Source organism: Morone saxatilis, unplaced genomic scaffold, assembly GCF_004916995.1.
Source record: "Morone saxatilis isolate NCDOM2014 unplaced genomic scaffold, NCSU_SB_2.0 Contig14, whole genome shotgun sequence".
NCBI classification, from domain to species: Eukaryota; Metazoa; Chordata; class Actinopteri; family Moronidae; genus Morone; species Morone saxatilis.
This window is the reverse complement of record NW_023339696.1, coordinates 4,216,075-4,224,362: the sequence shown is the minus strand read 5'-3', so window position 1 is coordinate 4,224,362 and position 8,288 is coordinate 4,216,075. Positions and strand designations below refer to the sequence as shown.

At 43.6% G+C, this 8,288-nt stretch overlaps 1 protein-coding gene across 1 annotated transcript; it reads left to right on the top strand.

Annotated features, from left to right (window-relative positions):
- The first annotated feature begins 205 nt into the window (after positions 1-205).
- On the top strand, positions 206-6,066 carry LOC118323404 (transcription factor SOX-10-like). Its single transcript, XM_035655363.1, has 3 exons — positions 206-578; positions 2,604-2,860; positions 3,013-6,066. Exons 1-3 carry the CDS (start codon positions 418-420, stop codon positions 3,804-3,806), a joined length of 1,212 nt encoding a protein of 403 aa, XP_035511256.1. The 5' UTR covers positions 206-417; the 3' UTR covers positions 3,807-6,066.
- Positions 6,067-8,288: the final 2,222 nt, after the last annotated feature.

Here is an 8,288-nt window from a genome sequence, read left to right as displayed (position 1 = left end):
AAACAGCAACAAGGACCCGACAGGTAGAGATAGGCATTTAGGAACAGGCCTCGCATCCTCGGCGCACCTGGAGGGTTGGGTGTGGTGTGTGTGTGGTGTGTGGTGTGTGGTGTGTGCCTGTGCTAGTAAGATGGGTCCAGAGAGGAAAATAGCTATATCGTACGGTTGAGGCCTCAGTCCGGGGGATGGGTCGGACGAGGTCGCTCCCCCTGTCACCGGGCCACTTCCTCCGGTTGCGGCTGGCGTGGGGGACTCGCCTCTCCACGGGGCAGGCAGCAGCCGCAGCTGGAGGGTCTGGACGACACGGTGGCGGGCGGCTCCTCCGTCAAATCGGATGATGAGGACGACCGATTCCCCGCAGGAATCCGTGAGGCGGTGAGCCAGGTGCTCAACTGCTATGACTGGACCCTCGTGCCCATGCCCGTGCGCGTAAACTCCGGAAGCAAGAACAAGCCGCACGTGAAGAGGCCAATGAACGCCTTCATGGTGTGGGCGCAGGCGGCGCGGAGGAAACTGGCCGACCAGCACCCGCACCTGCACAACGCGGAGCTCAGCAAGACCCTGGGGAAGCTCTGGAGGTGAGGAGGCCACTTTATGTGGATAGTTCAGGGCTGACAGTCCGCCCATTGTCAAATCACTGTGATGTTCCGATTCTGCTCAAGCACACAGCTGCCTGCGACATGTGGACAGCAGGGGTTGTTGGGTGATACTCCATCACTTTATTTAAACAGAGCAACATTAAATAAAAATGATCAGGATAATTATTTAGCTTTCAATAAAAACATTTGCTGAAACGTCACAGTTAGCCTATAGATAAGGGTCAGAGTTTATTTTTTAACTCTGGGATTATGGGAAATAGCTCTAGATTAGGGTAGGACAAAGGTCAGCATCACGGGCAACCTACAGGAATAAATGCAACTGGGTAAAACAAAGTAGTTCTGAATAGTTCCCCAAAAAACTGGCTTGCAAAGAAGTATCACCTCAACAAACTGATATGCTGCATCCTGTACTCAGAGTCCCCATAATTTAATTTTTCTATAATTTTTCTTTGTTGGATTTTAATTCTGGCCAACTTGCTCACATAGATGCTGATAATAAGAAAACAAGGGCAATGTAGGCGTACATGTGTATTCTACAGATATAACAGTTAAAGCACACCATACATTATTGTGAACATGCAGACACCTCTGCTTTATTATATTTTATCTAGGATCTTTTTTCTTTAATTATGATAATTATGCAACAAGCTTCTGCCTTTTTCCCTGGACAATTTGGTTTAAGTCAATGTTTTTTTTCTCAAGAACATTGTGACCTTGTTCATGAGAAAATGTCTTAAGACAACATTCCCTCATCTGGTCTGTGGAATTATGTTTTCTGCTGAATATATTTGCAGAGTTGTGCTGCATATGATTGTGATTTTTAGGAGACATGGATGGTTGCCCTAAAACTCTGCCACATTGTCTCGCTGCCCACTTTTGGACACAGTTCACCAGCTGAGAAGCATTTGTATGTCGTAACTGTGAGTGTGCTGTGGCCACATGTTCCTGAATCCAGGCTAATTTCACACACTGTTTAATTACTGGCCATGTAGCTGCAGGAGTAAATGGCTCCTGAGGGAAACAGAGGGGTTTCAACTTTAAGTATGGCAAGATTTCCCTTATTATTTTAATGTGAAATTCATATTTTAAACTCCCCCTGCTCTTACTTAATACATTTGCTTGCTTACACATTTATGTAAGTTGTGGTCTGAAATTGCTAATATTCCCTGGTCAGCCAGAGTAAAGTGAATCTTTACGGTTAGCCTCCTAAAAAACGAATACTGGGTCTTATATGTCAACACGGCTGCCTCTTGATCACAGAACCCCTGCAGGTCTTTAAGTTTAAGGTTCTTTCAGACCATCCATTCAGTTTCTATTTTCTCACACAGAACAATCGCTATTCACTGACAAGATGGCCAATAGGTTAAATTCATTAACCTTGTGGGGACTGAGCAATAATTAGATGAAGACTTGACCTTGGGCTCAGACATGATTGGTTAATTGGCCGAGAAACACGATGAACGGCGAGGCTGAGGGAGGTCAGGGGTTTCTCATGCCATTCCTGCTAGCAGTAGTAAGGAGGAGCTCAGTTTCATGTTTGCAGACAGGATGCATGTTTGGCCTGTGTTATTTCGTTACTGTCCGGCAGTCAAAAGCTCCTCGCAGGCATGACATTAGATGCAGCTGTGCAGATTGAGTGAAGCATAATGTATTAATGTGCACTAAAAATGGATCAAATTTATTACTGGAAAGTATGTTGCTGTACGTAACACTGTTATCTGTGAAAGAAAATGTTGACCTATATACTGTGTGTTGTCTTTCATGTCCATTAACCCAGATTCTTTACTTCCTCCAGAATATTAAGCCTTGAAGACTTAATGTGCATTTTTTAGGATTCATGTTACCGGTAACACAGATGTTCTCAGATGACTACCATTTCCCTATTACTGTTAACATTTGCCCTAAAGAAACCCACAGTGGCCTAATTCTGGTTGAGTGGTGAAACATTCCATCGGTTCTTCATACCTTAAACGAACCTGTTGACATGTTTTCTTTTTATCCAAGGCTTCTTAATGAGAGTGACAAACGACCCTTTATCGAGGAGGCAGAGAGGCTGAGGAAGCAGCACAAGAGGGACTATCCCGACTACAAATACCAGCCACGACGCCGCAAAAATGGAAAACCTGGTTCCGGATCAGGAAGTGAGGCCGATGGCCATTCGGAGGGTGAGGTCAGCCAGTCCCACTACAAGGGCCTCCACCTGGAAGTGGTCCACAGTGGGGGAGCTCGTTCCCCTCTTTCAGATGTGCACCACCCTGCAGGTGGGCTGCCGGCTCCCACCCACTACCCCACTGACACTGTTTCCCTGTCACACTGTTAGCTTAGTCTGGATACAGCTGCAGTGGCACACAGATAATTATTTGAATCTGTCAAGAAAATTACTGTAACCACATGTTTTCTTGTGTCTCTACAGGTCAGAGTCACAGTCCTCCCACACCTCCTACCACTCCCAAGACCGAAACTCAGTCTGGTAAGGCAGGTGATGGAAAACGGGAGGGTCCTGGCAATGGGGGCTCCCGTGGCACAATGGGAGCAGAGGGAAGCTCAGGAGCTCCGGGATCTGGGAAACCTCACATTGACTTTGGTAATGTGGACATTGGTGAGATGAGCCACGAGGTGATGGTCAACATGGAACCTTTTGATGTCAATGAGTTTGACCAGTACCTTCCCCCCAATGGGCACCCTGGGGTGGGGCACAGCGCTGGGACAGGTGCAGCTGCAACAGCTTCTCCAGCCTCTCCGTACACTTACGGCATCTCCTCAGCTCTGGCAGCGGCCAGTGGACACTCAGCAGCCTGGCTCTCCAAGCAGCAGCAACAGCCGCAGCAACATCATGGCTCCCCTCTGGGCTCAGATCCCTCCAAGGCCCAGATCAAGAGCGAGGCCGGAGGTGCTGGGGGTCACTTTGCAGAGGCTGTCTCAGCTGGTTCCCACGTCACCTACACTCCCCTCAGCCTTCCTCACTACAGTTCAGCCTTCCCCTCACTGGCCTCCAGGGCTCAGTTTGCTGAATACGCTGACCACCAGGCCTCAGGGTCATATTATGCTCACTCCAGCCAGGCCTCGGGGTTGTACTCTGCCTTCTCTTACATGGGGCCCTCCCAGAGGCCCCTGTACACTGCCATCAGTGACCCTGCCAACGTACCGCAGTCACACAGCCCCACGCACTGGGAACAGCCCGTCTACACAACGCTGTCGCGGCCATGACAGACAACGAGACCAGAGGGCACTGGTGCAGGTTCAGCCCCCATGTCAGACCCAAGGAGCAGCATCAACAGCAGTAGTGTTGGTGGTAGCAATGGTGAAAGTGGTCTGGCCCGGGGGGAGTGGGCAGGCACCTGGGGAGTCGGCTGGGGAAGCAGGAAGGGAGAAACCCCGTTCTGCTCTTGCCCGGAGGCAGAAATGCCATCACAGCTCAAGGATGAGCTTGGAGGGTGGTGCTTTTGAAACATGGTTGTTTATTTGGGGCACACAGTGTAGCAGTCAGAGAATGTATAACTTTGGTGGCACAGAGGAAAAACACCCACCTACCACCACTGCAGAGTTCCAGGTTAGATTTACAGCAGCAAGGCCTCTGGTGACAGCGTTCATAAAGTGGTAAAGGACCATGTCCCTGTCAGTTTGGTGAGTCCATGTGTATCAGAGGAGACACATTGTAGTCTTCAACCCTCTCCCACAAGCCACAAGGGGTCAGTAGCAACAGGGACCGTAGTACACTTTAAGAATCAGCAATACCTTGATCTGTGTTGTGAAGGGTGTGACTGAGAGGGAGCTAAATTCATTCTATATGAAATGGGATTTTTTTTGTACCCAGAAGAATGGAGTGCCAAACTACTTAGCTGTGGCCCATTCACTTCTCAGGCAAGACTGACCTTTTATCAAACATATATTAGTTTTGTATTGCTTTTGGAAATCAATACAACAAATACTGATAGCATTCTGTTGGGTTTTTTGAGGCACATTTGTGCCTATTTCATTCAAATTATTATGCTGTGTTGACTTAAAATGCCTTTTGTACACACAATGGACGTAAGTGGAAGACAAATGCCATAAAACCATGTTGAGGTTTTGTTAAGTTAAATGTATATTTAGTCAAAAAACAGTTTTCATGATGACTGACTATTATCAGGATAGTTTATACTATGTACTTGAAACTGCAAATGTGCGTATATTGATGCATACAGATTTGAGAAATTTGTGAAATGACCAAAGTTTTGAGACCAAAACTTGTAAAGAAGAAACAGATTGTATAGATGTTTCTCCCAACGTGACACTCAAAACTACCTTACATTTTGTTGCTAATTAGTTTTCTCTTAGCTGTCAGCATTTTTCCAATGTGACTTCTTGTAAATTACTTTAAAACGTATTAGTGTCAAAAGCTACTTTTGCCTTTTTCACAATGGCACTGATGAGTGTGATGATTTTCATTAGTATTTGACGTATTCATGAAGAACATTCATGATAACAGACATATTTATACTTAGATAATGGCTTTTCATTGACGACGGTCGCAGTGTGTCATAAAATACATGATAGAAGCATTCATCGTTTTAACAATTGACTGTATTAATGCTGTCAAATGCTTTTTGCCATTATTATCCACTGAAAGTCTGCACCACTGCCTACCTTTTCCTTTGTGCGTTATTCAAAATGTGTATATAGAACAGTATTCAATGTGAAATGTCTGATCTTTTGATTGTAGTTGTTTAACTTAAAAAAACAACATTATTTCTGGGACAGTTTCAATGTAGGAGATGCCAATACTGAGAAACAGTTGCCAGGGATTGAGTGAGTGAAGCTTCCAGGAGATAATGTTTTAACACAGCCGAATATTAAACATAAAATGTGCCTTGTCTTTAATAATACCAGCTACTCACAAGGAAACAGAGAAGCAACAACCTGTATTTTATGTTGAATCATGTTTGTGTCTTTCCCAACTTTTGGACTATTAGTTCATCTGTTTTTTATATTCTGTCTTTCTTTCTGATTTCTCATCTCTCTTTATGGTCCACTGTTTTTCCATATGTAATTATTCTTTGTTTTCATGTATATCACTTAAATATTTTTTATCACTATTGGACACAGATCCAAACCATATGCATGCAGCACTGCTTGTTTTAATTACTGGTCGACATCTATTTAACCATTTACCTCCAGCATAAGAGGCAGAGTTACATCCTTGTTGCTATGTATAAAATACCTGTAATGTTGCTATGATTTTGCATTTCTTATTTATATTGTTTTATGTTTGTGTGCGCTGTTATTGGTTTCTCTCCATTATGAAGAAAACTTTTGACTGTTACTGCCATTTTAGTATTTCATATTTTCCATTCTTGTATAACTTGTTGCCAGCACAACACAGCAACGCAACCTCCAAATAACAGCAGGAGCAACAGCCTGAACATGTGATAATGACTAATGATCTTTTACTCTCACTTGAAATAAAGCTCTATTATTTCTGCTTTAATACAAGTCTGCCTCTTGAAACATTTCTCTTTACAATGGAAGAAATTATAGAAATAACCATCTATCAATAAACATCTCAGTCTGAATAATAACTACAGTGTACTAACAAACTGACATCCTGATTTTCAAACAACTAATTTGATTATTATGAACTCAACAAAAAGCACGTCTCTGTGGCATCCAGCCAATCTGTTCAGCTAATGGATAATTCACTTTAGCTGTGTGCAGCAATCTACAATTGACCATTAGCAGAGGTGAGCTGAACATGAGTGATCAGCAGGCACTGTGTTGGACTGCGGGGGTGATGTGTTACAACAGTAGCAGGAGTGTCATCAGATCCACATTCATGTACTGTAGTTTGTAGCTGATTACCACAACAGAAAGCTTCCTTGAACTTGAACTAATCTGGCCCCAGATGGGGGTACGATTGGTTATGCATGCCTATATGCATATTTCAACTTTGTTATAATGTGCATGTGTGTTTCTCTGTGTTACGGGTTAAGCCTGACTCCTAATTCCCTCTCTTTAATCGGCTGTGTGATACTTTGGAAAGACAAAGAGGGCCATTGAAGGGGAGCTCGGGGAGGAGGGAAACGGGGCAATGAGGGAGCCTTACCCATAACTGCCTGGCCTGTAGCTTCACCGGGATACAAAGGGACTCTCATACTCTCTCTGCGCATAGACCCTGCCACCCCCTCTACTCACCCTCCTCCTCTCATCCCCCACACTCACCCCATCCACTAAAAAAAAAAAAAAAGTTGGAGCTGTAATGGGATTAAAACACTCTAAAAGGTAAGTTAACCAGATAGAAGACGTAGGTAGAGTTATTTATCTGTTTAAGTGCATTCTGAGGAACCAAACTGTTAAAGTAGACGTCAGCCAAGAGCAACAGACCCAGGAACAGGTAGGAGTGCAGCTGATGTGTGACCTTCCATTTCAGTCGATGGAGCTATCAGCTCACCCTGCCACTGTACGGTGGATATTTTGTTAGGTGGAGGGGGTTGTGTTTGTTTGTCCCAGACATGCTGATACATTGAGAACTGCAGCAATCTATTATTGTATTGCAGAACACTCATCGTCTCATTCTGTTAAGCAGTATGGGTCCTGTATCACCTCAATGATGAGAGACTGAGAAATCACTAAAAGTCCACGGAACTGCAGTTAAAGTGTGACTGTGTAAGTGTGAAACGCTGAACACATTAAGAGACATATTGCTGAGGGAGACGGTGAGAAAACATTTAACAAAGGGTTTGCAATGATTAGAAGAAAAGTCCAGTCCATACATTAAATCGCATAACAAAAATTCTTCTCTGTGGCCTGGTTGGTAAACATATCAAAGACACAGTTAGATGTTTCTGGTCTCAAGTGTAAAGCCAAATAGAAAGTTGGAGTCAAGCAGCGTCTATGGTTAGAATGACAATCTGTGAAATCACAAATAATTAACATAATTCATCATCACTTTATCCAATAATCCAATCTATAAAGCCAGTATACAAATGCTAGGAATGGTATACTATTTAGTACAAGTGCCGTGCAATAACAGGGTTAATGGGAAATTGTCAGAGCACAACAAAGATAAACAGATCAAATTCCAGTAATATGTTTGCATTATGATCACCCTTGTCTCTAAAACTGAGTGAGCAGGAGAGGGTGAAACAACTAAATAGTGAGAGATAAGAGAACCATAAAGAAAGAAACACAATAATACAGATAAGAAGACAAGCAAATAAAGTGGTAAAGAGTAATGAGAAGTAGTCAGAAGATATTAGTCGAGCCCTCAGCTCGGTTGAGGACGACCTGCTGGTGGCCTCACTGTGGCTGGTGCTGCTGAGTGTCACATGGGCCGCCCCCTCCCTCCACCCCACGAAAGGAGTGCAGCGTCACCCTGAGGCGCAGTTTCCTCCAATCAAAAGACTCACAGATTAAGGCAAATTTCTTCACAGAAATTAATAACATGACTGCGGCTAGCACAATTATAGACACCAGTTCACTCTGGCTTCTCCCTGATAGTTGAACAGATAGATGAGAATACAACATTACACACCTAAACATCTCTTGGCTTTACTTTCACCACCGGAAAACACGCTGCTTCGTCATAAAGCTTGTTTCTTGGCTGTTTTATTCCCCATTTTTAGTAGTAGGATGTCTTTATTATAAACGTGTTATATATATATATATATATATATATACATATATATATATAGATATATATATATATATATA

What these genes read in the sequence shown, in the direction of transcription:
- LOC118323404 (XM_035655363.1), top strand. Translation starts at nt 418, where the DNA reads ATGCCCGTGCGCGTAAACTCCGGAAGCAAGAACAAGCCGCACGTGAAG. An exon ending in ACCCTGGGGAAGCTCTGGAG is followed by an intron (nt 579 to 2,603) that starts GTGAGGAGGCCA and finishes TTTTTATCCAAG; the next exon opens with GCTTCTTAATGAGAGTGACA. An exon ending in AGATGTGCACCACCCTGCAG is followed by an intron (nt 2,861 to 3,012) that starts GTGGGCTGCCGG and finishes GTGTCTCTACAG; the next exon opens with GTCAGAGTCACAGTCCTCCC.